General features: G+C 34.7%; 1 protein-coding gene and 1 pseudogene across 1 annotated transcript; both read right to left on the reverse strand.

The window, feature by feature from the left end:
* Window positions 1-785: 785 nt before the first annotated feature.
* On the reverse strand, window positions 786-2,311 carry LOC131080047 (acyltransferase GLAUCE-like; annotated as a pseudogene).
* A 66-nt stretch (window positions 2,312-2,377) lies between these two features.
* Window positions 2,378-23,461, reverse strand: LOC131080048 (acyltransferase GLAUCE-like). Its single transcript, XM_059217423.1, has 4 exons — window positions 23,426-23,461; window positions 20,397-20,863; window positions 20,047-20,286; window positions 2,378-2,489 (listed from the first exon to the last, which is right to left on the reverse strand). Exons 1-4 carry the CDS (start codon window positions 23,459-23,461, stop codon window positions 2,378-2,380), a joined length of 855 nt encoding a protein of 284 aa, XP_059073406.1.
* Between the last annotated feature and the right edge of the window lie 282 nt (window positions 23,462-23,743).

Genomic DNA, 23,743 nt, shown 5'->3' on the forward strand with positions numbered 1-23,743 from the left:
ATAGATTGCAAATTAAAAAATGGTTTATATATATATTTATATGTTGTATTCTAACAATCTGTTTTGCAGGACAGTGATCCCTAACTAGTAGGGACATTACAAGTGCTCTCAAAACATTTTGGAGTATCATTGATAATTTATAAAACAGATTTCTTGAATGCAGGATATTATAATATAAAACTAAAATTATTGAGATAAGTGAATTTTTTTAAATTAGAAATTTAATTAGTCTTTATTACATTCAAGTTAAATACAGTCTAAAACATTATTAAGTTGATTTAATAAAAAATAAAATATAAATATTTTCATTTGAGATATTAACTTGAAAATTACCATTACTGTTAGTAAATTAAAATATTTTTAAATATTTTTCCTTTTTATTAAATCTTTAAGAAAATATTTAATAATAGATACAAATATTAATAATTTTGTTGACCAAATACTATATATAATTACTCTTTAAAAAATATAGATATACTAAAACTATAAATATTTGTCTCTATTGATTATAAGATGATACACTACAGCTATTTATTTAGCATTTGATAATGCTTTTGACTATTGAGTCACTTGATACATAACATGAAATTATTCTACATTCTTGAATCTCTTTTGCCACCAAGCCCTGAGCAAGACAAAAAGATTTCTGCAATATTCTAGTTTATCTTCTAGTTTGACATTTGTATAAGGTCTTCGAATCTTGCCATGTGACGAGGCTCCAAACCAATGTGCATCATTATACCAGCCTCATCTTTTGGATCAGCCACGAAAACCACACTCTGCGCTCACCTTTCAATCATAATGCCTCCACACGCTGACTTTATCCCTTTTCCCAATTCCAGCTCTCCTCCCATATGCAACCATGATGTTACAAGAAACCCATTCTCTAAGCACATCACTCTATTTGGCAACTCCATTGAATCTATTCTCGATCTAACATAGTTGTCAGTTAATCTATCCAGGCCTTCCTGCAACTTTTTCACTGTCTCACAAAATGGCTGATCCTGCAGGTCTCTGGCAGTGGCCTTAGCATAGGCTGTAAGTATGGCATTACCCACAAACTCCCGAGGAAGAGGGGGATTAAACTTTGATCTGCTAACAATCCATATATGCATAGATTAGTCATGGCTGTGGTATAATGGAGATTAGTTAGGACTGTGTCAAATTAAAATACATGATACTACTTAATATACCTTATGTTTACTACAAACTGCACAGTTGAAACATCTTCTGAATTCATGTTTCCAATTGCAGTAGTCCTTGCACGCCACAGGTGTGCCAGTGTTGCCATGAATCGTGTGCAATGCTTAACTCCACCATTCTTGGCCTTCATCTTGAGGTCCTCAACAAATTTTCCTGATAATGAGATCACCCTAAAATCATAATTGTTTGGTGGAATGGGCAAGGATGGCTTGTTCATCTTCAAAATGGCACTCTGATTAATTACAGATAACTCTGTCTCCTCTTCATGCTCATACTCTATTTGGAGAGGAGATCGAGCCATCAAACGAGTCCGGTAGATGACTGGTATGAATGCTACTTCTCCTTTTACAGCCAAGTTAGAGAAGTTCTTAATAAAATCGTCCAACGAAACTCTGTCCATAAGACAGTGACTTGTAGTTATTACCACAACGAAGGCACCACATCTAAACCGAGTTATCTGCAATGCAAATCTCATATAAGCAATTAGCACTGCGGTGAAAGATTTTATATTATCTACGCATTCTTTTTGTAATCTGATATGATATTCGTTCTATCAAAATGATTCCATACATAATCCTATTCTCAGCCTTTGTATCGTACCTCTACTTAATTTTTATTTTGTATCAATAAAAATAAAATCTACAACATGAACTCTTGGTATAACCTGAAAAGATAGAAGTTGCTGATCTTCTGGTGTTTGTTTTGCAGACTGGGGCAGTAAACAAAGTTGATTGAAGGCAGGATTTGAATAGTCGATATCTCCCAGCTCTATCAGAGACAGTGGACTTGTACAAATGGCAAAAAGCACTCATGCAGCATTACAGTCGATCTCGAATCTTCCTTGATCTGAATTAAATGCGATTCTGCCACACATGAAGTCGTATGGAACGAGAATCTTACTCAGTGCTTGTGTTGTCAGGGAGACAATTGTATCGAAGGATACAGCGGGATAAGCACTGAAACAATATAGGCTGTTCAAGATGCGACCCACGAATATTTGGTCTATGTTGCTTAGAAAAAGTGATCGTCTCTCTTTGATCTTCTCTGGATGGACTTCTGTAAAACTCTCCCTTTTAATTCCAAGATCAGAAAGAATAGACACCTCCATTGTTTTTTTCTATCCGCAGATTCCAACTACGAAAATCTTTTAAGGCTTGCGACCATGGAAGGTGGCCTAAAATTTCATTGACTCTGGAACAGTCACTACATGCCGGCAAAATCGAATATAACGCCGGCCAAATAGAATACTATGTTTAAAACGATTGCTTTGGCTGTCGAGGCAGTATCTGTTTATTAAAAATGGGGGAAACATGAACATAATCTTGCTGAAAAGTTTTCTCAACTTATAAATTTTGTTTGTCATGAAGTTCGTTCTCGTCCTTGTCTGTCACCTACTAAATTTTATATGGATAATGAAGCCTCAAGATTTGAATAGGCTATTTAATGATAATGCCATTGCATAATCCATGATATCATTGAATAGGTACCATTCAGTGCATTCACAATTAGGAAAGGTCATATTTTCACAAAGGCAACTATTTGATGAGTGAAAACGACTTGATCATATTGTCACAAAGGCAACCATTTGATGAGTCAAAACCAACTTGTCATATTTTTACAAAGGCAATCATTTGATGAGTCAAAACCAATTCGTTATATTTCCACAAAGGCAACCATTCGATGAGTCAAAACCAACTCGTCATATTTCCACAAAAGCTACCATTTGATGAGTCAAAACTAACTCGTCATATTTCCACAAAGGCCACAAAGACAACCATTTGATGAGTCAAAACCAACTGATCATATTTCCACAAAGGCAACCATTTGATAAGTCAAGACCAAAACCAACGTGGTACAAAGATAATGAATACTATGACGATTATCGATTAAAAGACATGCCACTAATAAATGAAAGTAGCTTAAGAATTATGTCCAGGCTATCATTGATGGCACTGGCTATGCAACAATGTAAAATGCATAACCAAGCCTATGCTCCTTAGATCTATGTCCTATGCCTCTTTTAGATACGTACACTTTGGCCAAAACGAATCCCTTCCTCCCATATGCTTCAGTCCCATATGTTTCTGCCCCTCATTGATGCCTTTAATATGTTTTTTTGTTAAAAGGAAACTGGATGATTGTGCAAAAACAATTGCTCAAACATATCTTTTGTATCAAAATGCGTTCCCCAAGAATACACTTGGAGCAAGGCCTTCTAATACCAATGCAAGACCAAGTGTGAATCAAAATCAAAATCAAAACAATTGTACTAATAATGTAAAAGTTCTATAATTTGGTTCTATTCAATTATGAGAACATAGTTGATTATATCACTCAAGGGGATATGCATGTAGATATCAAAGGCCATGATCTTCAACGTGTTGTTACCACTGAAATAGGGAGAATCATTGTTCCAATTCCATATACTTCAGCCCATCCCAATGCACAATGCAATATCTTGGATCACCTTGGAAAGACTCCACACAAATCTCCATTTTAGAATTCTAAAACCATTGTATATCCATCAAGATATCCTCACTAAAGCCCTCCATTATACATGTGTCCCTAATGATATAGACCCAAAATAGTTTCAAGATTTAGTAGGATACCTTTCCTTCATGTATCGGCTCTCATTTAGCCAACATGACATGTCTTCCATTGAACCCAATCACAACTAATCCCTTCATACCAGAGGTCCTCATTGTACAATATAAGGTAAAGTGAGTCTTGTTGGATAATGGTTTTGCCTTAATGCATGCATTCTAAAGTTAATAAAACAAGTTGGGTACACTCAAGGTGATCTAAAAAAATAAGCGATCACTATCAAATTTGTGATAATGTGGAGAGGAATTCCAAAGGCACTATCTCTATTCCAATCCAGGTGGGTCCAACACTACAACATACAATATGTCATGTGGTTGATCTTGATCTCCCCTATAACATGCTCCTTGGTCACCCATGGATTCGTTCCATGTAGGTTGTTCCCTCCATAACCACCAGTGCCTAAAATTCCCTTACAAAGGCAATGAAGTCACCATCCTTGTAGATCCGCAACCTTTTATGAATTGTCGTTCTCTTGTGGCATCATTTCCCCATTCACATAATTGTCTTGGGATGGAGATTGTGATTCCCAATGCAATCTCCTCATTATCCTATATTGACCTTGATACCATCCTTTCATTTGCCCAAGCCACAACCACTTTTGAGTCCAAATTTTTTGGGATCAAGATCGCTAATAAAGGTCATGGATAATATAAGCTTAAAGATGCTTTCACTATGGGCAACATTCCCTTGGATCCACATACTTATGGAAGACCTTCCTCACAACAAAAACAAAAAGAACCATTGGTCAAAGATTTTGGGTCTATCACTTTCCAATCAATTGTAGGTCTCAATCAAGAAGCGATTGAAGAGGATATATATTAATGTATTTATAAATAAGAGCTAAAGCACAATGGAACACTTCTTAAATATTTCAAGGAGATATATCTTAGATCACATTCAAGCTTGTCAACCAAAAATAGAACTACCAAGGTGGAGGTTTGGGTCATGAAAAACAAGGCATGATTAGAAAGCCCGTTGAACTAGTTGAAAAACCGAGACAACAAGGACTTGGATATGGATCTCAATCTTGTGAGGCCTCAACTTTGGCAAGTCTTTCTCATGATGTTAAGATAATTTCCACTGAAGTGAACAACATTCTCAAGGAGGTTATTAAGAAAGATTACAATGATATAGATATCTCCTTTTTCAATAAATCCATCATGACCATTGAACTTTCCCTTTGCCACCCTGAACTAATAGATTGGGACCACCGAGGATCACCCATCTTGATACTTTTCATAATGACGAAGCTATCCTAGAATTCATTGGCATCTATGAGCATGCACAATGTAAGAAATTTATGATATTGAAACAACTTCCTATGCTAATCTTGAGAGGTGGACCTAACACAAAACTTTTATATATACATACAACAGTTACAAAAAATTGATAGAAATAAACATAAATAGAATGCATACCATAACATAGTGATTTATGTGGGGAAAATCCTTTTGGGAGTAAAACCCCACACTCCAAAAGTCGCCCAATATATTATTTGGAAATGAAAAACAATAACCTTTTATCAACAATACCTTTTTATTATTTCAAGGTTGAGACACTATTTTCCTAACAAATCCCACTTGTCAAACACCTTGCAATAGAAATGGGAGGGCTACCAGCATCATTGTTTAATCAATTGGGGTTGAGAGGCCCATAGACTCTGAACGCCATATGAACTTCTCAATGCTCACAACCTTAGTTAAAGAATCTGCAAAATTGATCTAAGTCTCTACCTTAACCAGCTTCACCCTACCATCCTCAACCATATCTTTGACAAAATGATACTAAACATCAATGTGCTTGGTTCAGGCATGAAATATCAGGTTCTTAGCTAGGTAGATTGCACTCTATCAGTCACAATAAAATGTCATTGTACCTTATTTTATTCCAATATCTTAACACAACCTCTTAAGCCAAATGGCTTCTTTGCAAGCATGAATAGCTACCATATAGTCTACTTTAGTAGTGGATAAAGAAACCACAACCTATTACTTACTCATCCAACTAGTTGCACCACCAAATAAAGTAGACACATAAGCATTGGTGGATCTTCTACTATTAACATCACCTGCCCAATCTAAATCCACATAACCATGAATATCAAAGAAAATCTTGTCTCCTATCATATTACCGTAATAACACAAAGAATTCTCTAAGGTACCCTTCAAATATTTGAAGACTCTTTTAACTACACCCTGATGAACTCTATTAATATTAGACATATATCTATAAATAACTCTCATTGCTTGGGTAATGTCTAGTCTAGTACAAACCATAACATACATAAAACATCCAATTTCACTTTGGTAAAGTACTTTGCTCATGTCTTCCATCTTTGATGGGGATGTAAGACAATCTAGAACATATAATTTTGTTCCAAATGTAAAAGGAACACATAAGATCTATGATCCTACATATTGAACCTCCATAAAAAATTAATCCACATACTCTAGCCTAGCCATAGTTTTTGTTCACTCTATCTCTTCTAATTTCCATCCCAATAATGTGTTTAGCTACACCAAGATCTTTCATTTCAAACTTAGTAGCAAGTTGAGCCTTTAGTTTTGAAATCATACCTTTCCCTTTACCAATGAATAGCATATCATCAACATATAATGCAATGTACAAGGAATGAGCACCACCAATTTCATAATAAAAACAATGATCCAATTTAAAATGATAAAATCCCAAACTCAAGACATATGTATCAAATTTTTGGTACCATGTATCCTAGGTCTATGTTTCAGGCCACACAAATATTTCTTGAATTTTCAAACCAAATTAATTTTGTCTTTTACTGTAGAGTTATTTGATCGCGTCATATAAATATCCTCCTCCAAATCACCACGAAGGAAAACATATTTCACATCCATTTGCTCAACCTCTAGATCATAAGAAACAACAATAGAAATAAAAATCTAATGGATGTCTTGCAACAGGAGAAAATATCCCACCATAATCAATACCCTCAACTTGAGAGTAGCCTTTCAGCCCCCAACCTTGCTTTCTCTTTCTCAATACCACCATCTCAACTAATCTTTTACTTGAACACCCATTTGCAAACAACAATTTTTTATCATTAAGGCAATGGTACAAGATCCCATGTATCATCCTTTTTCAAAGCTTCCATTTCTTCATCCATAATTTTTCAAGATTTTACATCATTCATACCCAATGCCTCTTCTATAGATCTAGGTTCCTTCACATTAATATTCAAAGAAAAAATACATCTCCAATCATCAGGTGGATAGCTTTCAGGTGGTTGCTTATGTCTTGTAGACCTTTTAACAAGCTGAGTTGGAGGTTCTTCCTCCTCTTCTGAAGATTCAGAGCTAGATGGGATCTCCTTGAATTCTTACCTACCTAGGGGTCTTAATTCAACTCCTTTAAACATAGAAAGTAATTGAACCACATCTTCTTGTTTAGTCTATTCAAGCTAGAATGTGATAGACTAAAAATAAGACTTCTACTATGTATTACCTTCTGTGTAAAAAGGTACCAAAGCTCGTATGATTTCACACCATAATTGTATCTAATGAAGAGACATTTCATAGTCGTGTTCTCCAACTTTGTTCACTTCTCGTTTGGCACATGTGCATATGCCTTGCAACCAAAAAATCTAGGATGTCTCAAAGAAGGCTTATGACTTGACCATGTCTCAATAGGTGTTTAATCAATAAGAGCTGATGTAGGAGACTTGTTAATCAGGTAGGAAGTAGTGGCAACAACTTCAACCCAAAATTTTTATTCTAGACCAACACCACTCAACATACTCCAAGCCTTCTCCATTGGTGCCTTGTTCATTCTTTTTGCAACTCCATTTTGTTGTAGGGTTCATAAAAAATCATCTTTTGTCTATTAATGCCACGATCTTTACAAAATTTATCAAAATTATTGGAGAAAAATTCACCGCCATTATCAGTTATCAAACATTTTATTTTCTTTCCAGTTCGCAACTCAACCATTGCTTTAAATTCTTTAAATTGATTGGAAACTACAAAATTTACTCTTTAGAAAATATACCCATGTCCTTCTGCTATAATCATCAATAACAAAACATAATATGTGGATGTTGCAATTGAAGGAATTCACCTATAGGACCAAACACATCAAACTGAATACAATCCAACACACCACAATATTTATGAGAACGTGAGTAAAATTGAACTCGGTTTTATTTTCCATAAATGCAATGCTCACAAAAATCAAAAGCAAGATTACAATAATTCAAACCTTCAACAAGGTTTTTATTTTTCAAGGTGCTTAGACCCTTTTCTCCAATGTAGCCAAGGCTTTGGTGCCATAGTGTAGTCTTCTTTACAGGTAACTTTTCTTTAGAAGAAAGATTATCCGTAGGTACCCAAAAGCCATGACCATCTCTTGAAGGTCAAACCCTCACATCTTCCAACAAAGTATCAATTTTTTTTTTTCAAAGAAGTGCTATTACACTCAACAGTGTATGCATCCAACTTATACAACATGTCAAATCTGACACCTCTAGTAATTATCATAGCACCTCTCACCATTTACATCTTGCATAAGAAAAGACTACTTGCACACCTGCAACAATGTTGACTAAATATTCTCGTTGTGTCATTTCTATTATGGATAGTGGTTGGAATTAGCAGTATTGAGTTGACAAGCCAAGTCTTGATTATGACAACATGCCATATTAGACTCTTGTTCACACCTAGGCATGCGAGTTGTTTTGGGAAAGTTTGGCATTCATTCTTCATGTTGGAGTAGTTATAAATATGTGGTTCCTTAGCTCATTTTGCATGGTAGGTTGAATATTATTTTTGACATCGTTGTGTTGTCAAAATTACACCAAGATTCTCCATTGTTACGATTACTCGTGTAGAGAATTGTCTATGTACATTGCATTGTAACCGTTGTTGTTAATACAATTGAACTATGTGTTTTGCACTGTGGGTATTTTCCCAAAAGGATTTTCCCATGTTAATCATGTATTATTATGGTTTGCATTCATTTAATTTGTATTTTTAGGTTTAATATTCATCTAAACTGTAATTGTTAAGAATTTGTGAGAATTTTTGTATTCACTCTCCTAATTTGATTATACTTGGAAGCTTTTCTACACCTCAACTTCCTTTCAATAACTACTGCCTTTTTTAATGTGAAGACACCACTATATTCTTACACGTGGGCAACTAGTTCGAAAGTGGTATTTATTTTTATAATTTTGTAATGGTGTAAATTTGGAATTAGGGTTTCAACAAATAAAACTGCTAACTAACCAAATTAACCATACATTGAAAAAAGGGGGTAAATCCAATAGATCTAGCCACAATTTGATTAGAAAGGGGGCTTAGAATACTGATTAGATTTACCAATTTTGAGGGGTGTGATTCTCCTTCTTTCTTAGTTGAATTTGAAATGTGATTATGATATTAAAGTAAAATGAGGGATAATTGAGGTAATTTGACAAAAACAGTAAGCTACAAATGTAATAACCCACCTTGTTTAACCCAACAAAATTTGACCATTCTTTTTTTTTGTTTGTTTAATTTAATCATTTGTGTTTGATTCAATCGTATACTGTGGGCATCCATCCATTAGGATTAGGCATTCATCCATCCGAGATGAGCATCTAACCATACGGGTTAGGCATCTGTCCATACGGGGCAAGAGGTTTCATCTATCCAATATGGGATAGGCATCTACCCATATGAGGTAGGCATCTATCCAATTAGGATAGGAGGTGCTCTGGCCAGAGACTTAGACTCATCGGGACCATTCGGGTCCTGAGTCACTCACTAAGTACTACACTCCTCTAATAGGAGTACACTGAGGTCACCGTCCTTAGGAGTAATCAAAATAACATAATACAAGCTTGAATTCTGCCTCAGAATTTGGCTTAAAGCCTCGGGAAATCGAGCGAATCCATACGGGATTCCTTCCGAGTATGCATTGAGTTACTTTTTCCTTTTTATTATACTTATCTTTCAAATTAGGATTCTACTCAATCCTTCTTCTTACCAAGCCTAGACCCCACCACGAATGCCTGAGTACTAGGGAAAACTCCATCCCAAGACTGCCTACATACCCATTTCGGCATGGGATCAAGGCATAAAGTATGTAGTTCTATTTTCTACTCTATGGTTTGATGTAAACTGATTAGTGGGTATGCAACCCTTTCTAGGGTCAATGTCCCAGACAGTTTCTCTGCGGTTGCCACCCACGGTGGTAGCACTTAAGCAAAGGCTCAAGATGGCCTATTGCTTGTGGCCTAAAACAACTAGATCTTAATTACCTATCATAAGCGTCACCCTTGACCAAATTGTCAATCGTCAACAACTCTTCAAGATTAAATCAATTTCATAAAAGCATTTCACTCAATCAACCTTAACGGGGTTTACTATGGTTTAACTCAGCAGATGTAAAAATCATTTAAGGATTATCTTATTAGATTATCGATCCAAGGGGGATTACCCGCCCCTTGGATTTTAACTTCCAAGTGTCCCTTATTGCTCCCTGACGATTTATAGGGACGATGCCACAGACGTCGTTGATGCAGCTTTATTAGGCGTTAAGTGCAGTAGTTCAACACGATGACATTACCCGTAAGCGTGACCCAGAGGCATTGTATATACCGAACGCTGCTAGGTTTTGGTTTTCCAACTTCCTTTATTTAGTTTTCTTAACTAAGAAACTTATGAAAACATCATGCTTGAAAACAATTATGACTTGAACATGCATAATTAGACATTGCAAAGCTCAATTAATTGAAACAACTACTTGATGAACTACGTGGAATAAAAACATAACTAAAATTATTTAATATTCAAAACTTGAAATATAACTTACATAATAATGATAATTATGAAACTCATATATTTAATAATTAAATGCGTAACTTACATGGAGATGATGAAGACGTCAATAAATGCAGTTAATGTATAAGTAATTTGCATGATGCAAAAATAGTGTAACTTACATGCGAGATTAAGCAATGATTTATTCCTACCACGGGAATAATTAATTATAGAGTCACCGTTTCCAAAATAGCAATTAGTTTAGACAGAGACAAATTTTGAGTCAAATCATAATAATATGACTTAATTGTTTTAAAAGAAACTAAAATTACCGACCAAGTAACCCAATAAATTTCAAATGGATTGAGAGATTCCAGTTATATACCTTACAAATTTATTACACAATAATCCTAATTATTTATGAATTTTTTCCTAAGTTTAATTTACTTAAAATTTAAGCTAAGGCAATTATTAATCCCTAAATTTAATTTAATAATTATTAATTCCTAAGTTTAATTTACTAACTTAAATTTATAACAAATAAACTTAAAATTTAACTAAGCAATTATTGATAATTCTTAAATTGCAATTTAATAAAAAAATCTAAATAACTAAAAGAAATAAGGGTACGAGGCTTGTTTGAATTTAATGGGGAGTGGAGGGGGGCCCATGGGTCCCATCATCACTGCGGACTTGCGGGTGCAGGCCCGCAGTGATGAGGGGACCGCCGTGGTCCCCTCCACTACCCTGCGGCCACTACCGTAGCAAACCGTAGGGTGGTGGGGGGTACCACTCCCGGTGGTTACCGCCTCCCCTGCACGCTTTCTCATTCGAAATAAGTTTGAAGACCTCCCCTTTTTGAAATAACACTGCGCGATATTCATTTTTATTTTGGTATAAGTTTAGTAAAATGTATATATTTATTTCGGTATAAATTTAATAAAATATATATATGTTTATATGTGGGTTTTTTTATTTATTTCCAGTTTATTTAAAAACATAAAGAGATATGGATATAAATAAAAGATATATGTACAAAAGGAATATTATTATGAGGATATGAATTTAATCACAGAGATGAAATAACACAGAGAGATTAATACTTTTCAGCAATGTACAGATAACTGAAAAATAGATGTTTATGCTGAGATAACAAAGCTTTCAAGAAGATTTCTAGGAGCTAATATTCACAAAGGGATTTATATTTTATTTCCACAGAGAATAATGGATACAGTGAAGTTTATTTCCAGACGTTTTCCTGTTCACAGAGAAGTAAGACAACTCTTAAGGAATTAAGATTTATGATCAAATCTTCATTCAGAGAGAAATGGATTTGTTTTTTTTACTAGCAGGAAAAAGAAAAAAAATATTTAAATAACTTTATATGCAGAAGATCAAACTTGTATTTGCACAGAGGTAAGATTATTCACAGGGAAGTAAGATTTAATTAAAGAAAATGAGATTTACATTCAGATTTCCAATCCAGTAATGAATTTAAGAGAAGAATAACAAGGATAAGATTCATACACAAATGGTTATCATTTAATCACATAGGGAAGATTTTTAATCTCAGAAAAAGAATTTTAAATAAGGGAAATATGATTTTTGCACAAATCTGAAATCTTTGGAAAAGCAAAAGCAAGATCATATGTATATTTTTCTAAAGAAAATAAAATAAATAATAAAGCTATATTTTACATGCATTATGTGAAAGTATTTTATCAATATTTATTCCTAAATAAGAAGAAAAGATTTACAATCTAATTTTATTTTTTTATAAAAGAAGATCTAGAAGCTATTTTTTTTTTTATAATATAAATTTCTCATATGTAAATGAGAGATGACAAAGAAGAGAACCTGGCTTATTGAAGCTTGATGTTGAATCCTCTAGCTATCTTTTTTGTTCCTTCCTTGCAACTTGAGAGAAATCTTCAAGAACAACTTAGCAATCCTACAACGAAAATGAGACTACCAAAGAAGATCCTACTACTAACAACAAGGAAACTTGGAAAATTTTCTTCAACACATAATCAACACTCCCTTATGAAAACTTGCATACAATATATAAGAAAAATCTTTTAATTCCACTATCTAGAGAAATTAATTAAGAGTGGGATTCTTTTCCAATATTGGACTCATGAAAATTGATTAAAAACCTAGTGGGGGAGTTACATGCAAGGCATTGAAGATTCCTCTAGAAGCTTCTAATTCCTCCTACAACATGTGCCATAATTGAGTGGGAAAAATAAAAATAAAAATAATTATATTCTCCAAGTGTGTGTGTGTGTGTCCATTTTTATTCTTTTATATTATTTATTCAATCATTTTCAATAGCTCAACCAAAAATATAATAGAATTGTATCAAATCAAAAAGTGATAAAGGAGGGTTGTGACAACAAATGTCCCACAGATCCACTTACTGAGATCTAGGCAAAACAAGATGTTTAGAACTTGTTCTCAGAAGTCCGACCTGATTTTTCTAGACCAGGTAGCCCAGATCCACCTTGGTCGTCTGAATTTTCCACTATCGAAATCTAAACTTGTTCATCACTATTAGAATTCCCGAGTATAGCTCCTACACATGTTCCTACATACAGAGAGAGAGGGAAATATGTTGGGGATAGGGGTTTACCTAAGTCAAACCCCAGTTTAGGAATTAACCTTGAATGAAATAATGCAAACACTAAAATAAATGTTAAGGAGATATATCTCAGATCTATCTACAATTGTTGATGATGATCCAACACACTGCTCTTTGAATGTAATCACAAATAATGAATGTAATGGCATGGAAAACACACATGCTTGCATGAAGATTGATGTAACTTTGCTCCACAATGCTTGAATGATGAATATGCATCCTTGAATTGCTGAGTATGCTTGATAATGAATACTTCACAGATGTATGAATAATAGGGTATATGATTGATGGAGTCTTAGAGCTAATATCATTTGATAGGATGCCTTTATATAGGGTTACTTAGGTAAATTACCTATTAGGCCAACCTCCAATGATAATTTGTAGCCCTAAGAATCAAATTCTATCAGGGAGATATACAACCAACCCCATTTCAAATTGGGGCCCACTTGAGAGGGACCATGGCATTTTGGGGCACCTTGGTGCAGACCACAACATCTCATGCCCTAGTCCTTCTACAAACAAGACCAAGATAAATAGCTAGGGATGAGGCTATCTCATGATAGGACCCACCGAAGGATGTTCACAACATCAAATTTGGAGAATACGGTCAAATCGGACCTAGAGTAGGAGCACAAACATGAGGTGTAAATCAGGTTGGTTACAACTATCATGCTACATTTAGCCCCCTACTTTAATAGGATTATGAGCCTATGAAAATACTTGTGGTGAGGTAGAAAGATGAGAGAGAGGATCAATTAGGAGTGAGATCAAAAGGAGATAAGACATCACTAATTTTGAGGAACCAAGCCCCAATCTTACAATATTAACTCACACAATCTTATGCAAGGACAAAAAACCAAGACAAAGGCGAACAGATAAACAAAGACTAAAGACACAACACAAAAAGGCTCCAAGTCAACAAGTTGAAGAGACCTCGATAATCAAAATGTCTTAACCACTAATATCCTTTTTTGAATGCTATCACAAGAACACAAGAGATCACATAAAAAGAGCAAGTGCATGCATCAAATGATGAACCATGATCCAAAAATAGCAAAGCTATGAGCTCATGGGAAGGAGAGAAAAGAGAGAGGACATGGATGCCATAGGCTAGCAAGTTGTATTATGCTCGGTGATCCATGTTGGGGAGGAGAGTCAAAATAGTGTAGTTGTGTTTTGCTAGTTCCACTCATCTTGCTGCATATGTTGTTGTCTAGTTTCAGGAATTTAGTGTCTCGTGTAAGACTTTGTTTTTTTCTGGTTTCAAGCATGCAACAACATGTATAATACATGATATGTAAATGCAAACATGTGTCTAGTTTCAGGCATGGAGCATCTCGTATAAGACTTTGTTTTGTCTAGTTTCGAGTTTGAACACCTTGTATGAGTTTTGTTTTGTTTTGTCTAGTTTTGAGAATGTGTACCCCATATAAGACATATATAAATGTTGTTTCTAGTTTTAGGAATGAAGCATCTAATATAAGACTTTGTTTTGTCAAGTTTCGAGTCTGAACACCCCATATAAGACTTTGTTTTGCCTGGTTTCAAGTCTGAACACCCTGTATAAGACATACAAAAATATAGTACAAAGAGGAAAATATGCTATGCCCCCCATCTAGATGTCAACATAGTCCTATGTTGATGTCTTAAGGAAGCTAGAAACAAGGATACATACCTTCAACACTAACGAGATATCCTTTTAGGCAACAATGATCATAAATCCAAGCTAAAGAGGCATTACTCTTAAAAGCAAGGACAAGATAGTTGAAAAAGAGATATCTTGCAACAAGTATAAAGGAAATCCTTGGAGGGGAAGAGATCTTTTCTCAAAAGACATCTACCTCCAAGAGGAGTTGCTTGAATAAAATATCATCATCAACCAAAAAAGAGGAAGAAGAACAAGAATGCATACCTTCCCCCTATTGCTATGTGAAAGGGATTCTTGATGAAGGATGGCACACTTTTGACCCAAAGTGAAGGGTTTGTTTAAAATAAATATACATTTTCAAGTGAAGAAGAGGTCGTAGTCAAGGATACACACCTCTTGCATAAGAGAGAATCCTTGAGCAAACAAACAAATTCACACAAGGAATGACATCGTATCGTAATAAAACACCACTCAACAAAGCAAAAGTGGATCCTTATAAAGGAGAAGGGAAAGATTAATGCCCCCCCAAATGTGGAGACAATGAGAAGGATTACACAACCTCCAAGGGGATATTTATTCATTTCAAGCAAGGAATAGGTCCTACTCAAGGAAAATATATGTACTTGCATTCAAAGGATAATTCTATGCAAGAAATGATATCACGTTATGAAATATGCAACACAAAAGAAGAGGTAATCTTCAGAAAGAAAGAGAGACTTGAATATATGTAGTCCTTGTCCCCCAAGCGAGGAGACAAGGAAAAGATATGTTGCCGCCCCAAGATGATTGTTATTGAAAAAGCATCACCACTCATGACAAAGAGACCCCAATGAAGTTTAATACTAGTGTCATATGGTGAGGAGCAACATGGTAGGGTGAATGGAGTGCTAAGGCATTACCTCTTCACCAAAAAAATATGCAAGATCAATTGTAAGAGCTATGCGAGCTTGATCATATTGGTCTTGAACAAATTATTTTAAAGATTTACAATTTCCAAGAGAATGAGAATAACTATGATGAAAAAAACAATGTTCAACACCTTATTCTTATAATTGTAATTAAGTTTAATGAAAGGAAAAATAACATTCTTATCATACTTTAATCTCCAAAAGATTCTTGTAGCTAACTTTTCTTGAACATCAATAGGAGTAGGTCTTGTTTCTTGAGATGTAGGACAAGGTCGCTAGAAGGAGTGGGGTCATCTTCTATGATTTTGATAGTTCCAAATTTATCAATGATTACTTTTATTCCCTTTTAAAAATCAGGTCAATCATTGGCATGGTGATCATGGGTTTGATGTTATGAGCAAAAAGGATTGTTTGAGGAAGAAGCACCTTTAGATGGATGATAATTTATATGTCTTGCAAGATACTCTTTAAACCTTTTTGCCCTAAGGATATCATCCATAGGTCAATGATGAGGATGTCTTAGACCTTTAGTACTATCTTGTGAAGGAGGTTTTATAGGGACTTTGATTCCTTGTTCATATTTTCCAAGTCCTTGTCCATTATAACCTTGTTTTGAGATTATGTTATAACCACTCCTATAAGAATGTTTCAATTGTGAAGAGGAAGGACTATCATCATGAATTTCTTTATAATTTGTAGTGTAAGGACACATGGAAGGATCAAAGGGAGGATTAGATGAATAAGGAATGTCCTTGGTAGAGAATTTCTCCTTTTTATCACCATTAATCACATCTTCTTTGATAGGCTGGGAAGGAAGGTCCTTATCATCTAAGGATTCATATTTGCTTATTGTTATATGAGGAGATAGGTCATGAATAAAATGCATAACATAATTTTCCCTACAAATATTTTTATGACTAAGATAAGCTCTAGGAGAATGAGGAAAATCTAAAGGGATTGATAAACCCACATTTTCATCTTGCCCCCCTTGCACTAGAGTATGCCTATGAGAAGAGGATGGTGTCATCTTTCTCTTCAATTCTTGCTCTCCATTGGAGAGATCATTGATAGGAGTATTGAATTTTCCCCATTTACATTAGATACCCCATGAGAGGTACAAGTATTAACTTTGTTAATGTCATCTCTAGGATTATAATTGTCTAAAAAATCTTTTATATGATCTACAAATGTAATGTGTGTTCTTAAAAATGTAATCATAAAACAACATATGACATGGATAAAAACTCTGAGATATGTTTTGCAAGTAGAAAATATCTTTGAAACCCTAAAAATGCAATATGCAAGTGTACCATGAATGAAAAGAAGTAATGCAAAATGAAAGAAGCCATTATCAAACACATGATTGTGATAAATGTAATAAAAAAGAAATGTAATCATATATGAAATAGAAAACAAATAAATTTAGTAAATTTCATTATGATTGCCTAAAATCAAATCTGAAAACATAACTGAAAAACTATGCAACCCACAAGCCAAAATTAGCAAAATAAATTAGTATTCTTATGAATTTAACCACTAAATTTATGTTTTTATGAACGATGAGTGCAAAATTTATTTTTTCAAATGCCTAAAAATTAGATCTGAGACCACAAATTAGAAATAAGCATGCAAGAAATCGAGTTCACCAAAATGTAATGGTGTAAATTTGGAATTAGAGTTTCAACAAATAAAACCACTAACTAACCAAATTAACCATACATTGAAAGAAGGGGGTAAATCCAATAGATCTAGCCACATTTTGATTAGAAAAGGGGTTGAGAATATTGATCAGATTTACAAATTTCGAGGGGTGTGAGTCTTTTTCTTTCTTAGTTGAATTTGGATTGTAATTGCAAAATTAGGGTAAAATAAGGAATAATTGAGATAATTTGACAAAAATTGTAAGTTATAGATGTCCTACGGAGCCACCAATTGATATCTAGGCAACATAAGATGATTAGATCTTGTTCTCAAAAGTTTGGCCTAGTTTTTCGAGACTAGGTAGCACAGATCTGCCATGGTCCTCTAAATTTTTCATTGTCAAAAGCTGAACCTATTTGTCACTGTCGGCATTATCGAAATTCTTGAGTACAACTCCAGCATCTGTTCCTATACACAAAGAGAAAGGGAAAGATGTTGGGGATAGGGGTTTTCCTAAGTCAAATGCCAGTTTAGAAATTAACCTTGAATGAAATAATGCAAATACTGAAATAAATGTTAAGGAGATATACCTCAGATCTACAATTGTTTATGATGATGCAATTCTCTCTTTGAATGTAATCACAAATGTTGAATGTAATGGCATGACAAACAAATGGACATGAAAAACCCTAATCACACACACATGCTTGCACGAAGATTGATGTAAATTTTCTCCACGATGCTTGAATGATGAATATGCAGCCAACTTGAATCTCTGACTATGCTTGATGATGAATACTTCATAGATGCACACATAATAGGGTATACGATTGATGGGGTCTTAGATCTAAAATGAATTGATAGGATACCCTTATATAGGGTTCCCTAAGTAAATTACCGATTAGGCCGACCTCCAACAGTCATGTGTAGCCCGGGAATGGGGGCCTGTTTGAAAGGGACTAAGGTGTTTTGGGGCACCTTGGTCCAAACTGGAGCGTCCCATGCCCTATTCCTTCTACAAATAGGACCAAGATAAATAGCCAAGGAGAGGGTATCCCATGATAGGACCCACCAAAGGGTGTTCAAGACCTCAAATTTTGAGAATAGTGTCAATTCGGAACTAGAGAGGGGATGGGGATGATACATGCTAAAGGAGGAGCACAAACATGAGGTGTAAATTTGACCAGTTATAATTTACAATGTTACACTTTATTTATAGAATTATGTCCATGCAATATTATTTCTCTTTAAAGGGAAATGTGTAGCACTTTCTATATATATTCCAATTGGTTAACACAATCCAAATGTCTTATCATTGTTTCCAATGGGTTTCTTTTTTCTATCTTAATTATCTCAATCTTTGTATTCTAGTGTCTTAATTGTTCTGGTTCTTAAAGATCATTGTTTTATCCGTGGGTTGTAAATGTAGTTATGTGTCCTTGCCAAGGATGTCATTTGGCAACATGACATATGAGAATAGCCTGAAGGACTAGAGGCTGGTGCCAAATTGTTCATTTCAAAATTGAATTTTGCAATAATATATAAAGATAATTGCTTTAATCAAAGACTTAAAAATTTTGCAATAATGATTGAACACACAACATCTTCTAGAAGAAACTATTACAAAGGCTCAAACATAACTTCTGCATTTGTAACTGTAGGCACAACATTCAATATTGACTACAATACAACTTGAACTATACAATATGTAAATGCTGAATTTTAGAATCAGTCACATTCCATTGAAAACATTCGATCATGAAATCCACTTTTTTAATTTGGAGAGGTAGCCAACATCTCAACTAGCGTAAGTATCAGTTTCCCTATATTATGGTAATTTCAGTTTATTTGTATGTTTTCTTGTGAATTAATAACTTTATTTCTACGTTTTGTACTTTTTAATGGCATCCTAATTTTGTCTTTGAAGAAATGGAGTAGTGCTTAGGATGCCTCTGAAGACCGAATTTCAATGAACAACAAAATGTTAAATAAGAAATATGTTTCCAACATTCTAGACTATGAATTTGAGGATTGTACACTTTCACTGTAGCCAAATCGTTTCATGCTATCCAATGAAATAATGTTTTAACTGGTATCTAACTATATAATCAACTGTTTAATGAAGGTACATGACATTAAAGCCAAATTGCCAATGGCTCCTCGAATTAGCTAGATCATGGTCCACATCACACTTTTAAGAGTTCCATAATGTTGAAGCAAAGTTCCCAAACCAAGAACAAGATTGCTACAACATCCACAATCAACAGAAAATATAAATCATTGAAATGAGAATATATTGTTGAGATGAGATCTACACATGTAAATATGATTTTCTTACAGCAACCTAATATGAAATCATTCATGTTCTTACATTCTGGAACCTCGTCTGCCTCCAAGCCTTGAGCAGGGCAAAATGATCTCCTGAATATTCTAGTTTATATTTAGTTCGACATTTGAATAAGGTCTTCGAATCTAGCCATATGACGAGGCTCCAAGCCGATGCGCATCCTTATGCCAGTTTCATCCTTTGGATCAGCCATGAATATCACACCCTGCGTCCTCCCTTCAATCACAACGTCTCCACTGCCTGACTTTATCCCATTTCCCAATTCCAGATTTCCTCACCTATGCAACCTTGATGTTACAAGAAACCCATTCTCTAAGCACAGCACTCGATTTCGCAGCTCCATAAGATCTATTTGCGACCTAACATAGCTGTCAGTTATTCTATCCAGGCCTTCCTGCAACTTTTTCAGAGTCTCACAAAATGGCTGATCCTGCAGTTCTTTGGCAGTGGCCTTAGCATAGGCTGTGATTATTGCATTACCCACAAATTCCTTAGGAAGAGGGGGTTTAAACTTTGATCTGGTAACAATCCATACATACAGAGATTAGAAATGACTCTGTTATAATACGGATTAGTAATGACAGTGACAAATTTAAATATGATACTATTAATTCATACTATAATAGACCTTATGTTCACTACAAAATGCACAATTAAAACGTCTTCTGAATTCATGTTTCCAATTGCAGCGGTCCTTGCACGCCACAGGTGTGCCAGTGTTGCCATGAATCTTGTGCAATGCTTAACCCCACCATTCTTGGCCTTCATCTTGAGGACCTCAACTAATTTTCCTGATAATGAGATCAACCTAGAATCATAATTATTTGGTGGAACAGTCAAGGCTGACTTTTTCATCTTCAAAATGGCACTCGGATCGATTGTAGATGATTCTGTGTATTCTTCATGCTCGTACTCTATTTGAAGAGGAGATCGAGCCATCAAACAGGTCCGGTCGATGACTGGTATGAATGCTACTTCTCCCTTTGCAGCCACGTTAGAGAAGTTCCTAACAAAGTCGTCCAATGAAACTCTGTCCATAAGACAGTGACTTATAGCGATTCCCACAACGAAGCCACCACATGTAAACTGAGTTATCTGCAATGAAGCACAGTTTGTACGTCTTAATGAACAAAATATATAAGGTAAATAGACAGGACAATCCCAAGCCACTGAACAATCAAGCCCAGCCAACTAATTGGTGCATTGAGCACAACACAGAAATTGTTGGGTTTGCACTGATTAGCCGGTGCCTTCAGCACAATGTAAGCTCTTCCTCAATTTGATGTTTGCCTTAACGCTGACCTAAAAGGTTGTGGGGCTTATGCAGGGTCTTATGCAAGTGTCATGTAGGTTAATTATAATCCAGTGCACATCCTATATAAACAAACAATTACTACTATAGTGAAAAAAAGAGATTTTCTATCGGTTAGAAATCTACTTTGTCATCTGATATGGAAGCATGAGTCTGTTGATAGTCAAAAGACGAAGGATATCCATTCTACAAAACTCAAAGTAAAACACCTACATTTTTATAAGATGAACTCTCTGTATAACCTGAAACGATAGGAGTGGCTGATCCTCTGGTGTTTGTTTCGCAGACTGGGGCAGTAAACAAAGCTGGGCGAAGGCATAGTTAATATCTCCCAGCTATGATAAAGACAGTTGACTTGAACAAATGGCAAAAGGCATTCCTGCAGCATTACAGTCGATCTCGAATCTTGCTTGCTCTGAATTAAATGCGAGTCTGCCAAACATGAAGTCGTATGGAACGAGAATCTTACTCAATGCTTGTGTGGTCATGGAGACAATTTCATCGAAGGGTACAGCAGGGGGAGAAGTGAAAAAATATAGGCCTTTTATGATATGATTGAGTCTTTGGTCTATGTTGCTTAGGAAAAATGATCTTCTCTCCTTGATCTTCTCTGGACGTACTTCTGTAAAACTCTCCCTTTTAACTAGAAGATCAGAAAGAATAGACACCTCCTTTTGCTTATTGGAGATTACAAAGACGAAAATCTAACAGGCCTAAATTTTCATTGTGTCCACTAATTTTTAATACTCTGAAGCAGTCACCACATTATGTTGAATATAATTGCTTTGGCTTTAGAGTAAAGATCTGTTCAGAAAACGTGGGGAACAAGAAGAGAATCTTGCTGAAGAGTTGTGTCAGCTTCTTAATTTTATTTATCAAGAAGTTCGTTCTCATCCTCTATCATGTCAACTACTGAAGTTTATATGGATAATGATGGTTCAAGATTTGAATTGGTTATTTAATCATAATGTCATTACATAGTAGTGATGACATTGAATATATTAGCATTAAAAGTATCAAAGTTTTAAATAAATAATTCATTTTATTTTAATTTTAATTTTAATAATAAATATGGTCAGAAGTGTATACTGCATGCTGTCTAGACAAAAAGTCAAATTTTAATTGGTCATAAATATGGCTTGGCTTATTATATTATGGTTTGTCTGTTTTAGAAGCTTTTGGACATTTATTTTGCTCCTAGTCATTTCCTTAGGGTCATTTAAGGTTCTATTTTTCTCTTAGTCATTCATTCTATTTTGCTCTCAGTTATTCATTCCCTTGGGTCATTTAAGCTTTTGGACATTTAAATGATTTTTTTTACTTAATTTTAAGTGGTGGTATCACTCAAGGATAAAATGTTGCTAAAGCATTGGTGTATGGGAGAGTATAAAACTTAGTTTTATTTGAATACCATTAGGGACTATTTGAACTAAAATTTAGGTCATAATTTTTCATATTATATGATATACACACTCTAATATATTGGGTAGTGATGACAAAATTCTTAAACAAACCAATAGTGTTGCAATGTGTTTCATTTGTTCAGCCATAATAGAAAAGCAATGAGAGATCATCTAAATATTATTCTCTTTGCTCATGCAATCCCATCGCTTTTAAGGTGGAGTGCAATAATGCATCATTGCAATTCCAAGCACTAAGTTTTTCCTCAACACATCAATCCTTAAACATAAGAGGAACCACATCATTGCATATTGGTAGAAATGTGGATCATGAGATTGATTGGTGGAACACAATGATCACTCATATTGTCACCTTCCTATGGTACTTTGGCAAGTACATTGCTAGAGTTCAGAAGAGAGCTGATATTTCTATATACACAAAGAATTAACATGTTATCAAGAGCTTGAGCATCACCCTTTTGACACACAAAATAAATTTTGAGCAATGTAGCTTAAGCACAACATAAAGATTGTTGATAACCATAGAGCCTAGGGAGCTCAAAATTGACCTCACAATAGGGTGATTGAGCCACTAAGTATTTTTTTAATAGTATATGCATCAAGTACACTTGGTCCCAAATCATAGTTATTAAGTTCGCACATGGGAGGCTCAATATGCTTCTTGAGATCTCTTAAAAATTTCTTAGAGCACTACAATATGATATTTGAATAAAATGAAGATATGCTAGGGAAGTGATGCACACTTCAATAGTGTTTAGAGGTGTTTCCCACCAAGATTATCCATGCAACTCGAATTCACTCGAATTCTCAACTCACTTTAAGAGACCTCAATTATTCTATTATGTAGCTAGTTGATTACAAATAGGCTTTGATGGGTTTCCTTGCGAGTTCTATAAATTCACTTGGCACTTTTTGGAAACTAACCTTCTCTAGAAATATAAGCAAATAATTAGCAACCATTTTCTATTGTCTATAATCAACCATGTCAACATCAAGTTTATCCCAAGGTTGAGGATTCTAAGCTTATCACAAGTTGGTGTCCCATCACCATGCGAAATATCTTATAAAATTATTTTTAGATATTTAGTTCTCTATACTTTTCACATTTTACCTTCCATTATGTGGCTTGAACTTATTGTCAATATAATTAATTTTCACTACATTCTTGATAATGTCATTATTTTTTGAGAGAGGATGCAGTAGGCCAAGATATCTAGGCAACAAATTATTTTTCCTAAGTTG

The sequence above is a fragment of the Cryptomeria japonica genome, chromosome 3 (assembly GCF_030272615.1).
Source record: "Cryptomeria japonica chromosome 3, Sugi_1.0, whole genome shotgun sequence".
In the NCBI taxonomy this organism is placed as follows: domain Eukaryota; kingdom Viridiplantae; phylum Streptophyta; class Pinopsida; order Cupressales; family Cupressaceae; genus Cryptomeria; species Cryptomeria japonica.